At 60.8% G+C, this 255-nt stretch overlaps 1 protein-coding gene across 1 annotated transcript in view; it reads left to right on the forward strand.

The window, feature by feature from the left end:
• Positions 1–100: 100 nt before the first annotated feature.
• DNAJB5 (DnaJ heat shock protein family (Hsp40) member B5) overlaps positions 101–255 on the forward strand; it is an 11,144-nt gene continuing 10,989 nt past the window's right edge. Inside the window, exon 1 of the mRNA XM_009647270.2 lies at positions 101–168. Within this exon, the coding sequence (XP_009645565.1) occupies positions 101–168 (68 nt within the window). The remainder of the gene's footprint in view (positions 169–255) is intronic.

Genomic DNA, 255 nt, shown 5'->3' on the forward strand with positions numbered 1-255 from the left:
CCGGCACGAGCCGGCACCTTTCTCTCCGCCGTCCTCCTGCCACCCTCCGGTGCCTCCCGGCCGGGCACGCAGCACCTCCCGGCGCCTGCGGACAAGCGCGATGTTTAAAATAAAACTAGAGCCTTTAAAAATGACAGCTTGGACTCTGAATGTGTTCGTAAAGTTTCGGTAAGTGGGTTTCCGCCTCTCAACCTTGTGTCCTCGCTAAACCATCGGTGCCCGTCCCCAGCGTCCCGCGGTGACCTTGCGCCCCGA

Source organism: Egretta garzetta, unplaced genomic scaffold (assembly GCF_000687185.1).
Source record: "Egretta garzetta isolate BGI_Z169 unplaced genomic scaffold, ASM68718v1 scaffold59, whole genome shotgun sequence".
NCBI lineage: Eukaryota > Metazoa > Chordata > Aves > Pelecaniformes > Ardeidae > Egretta > Egretta garzetta.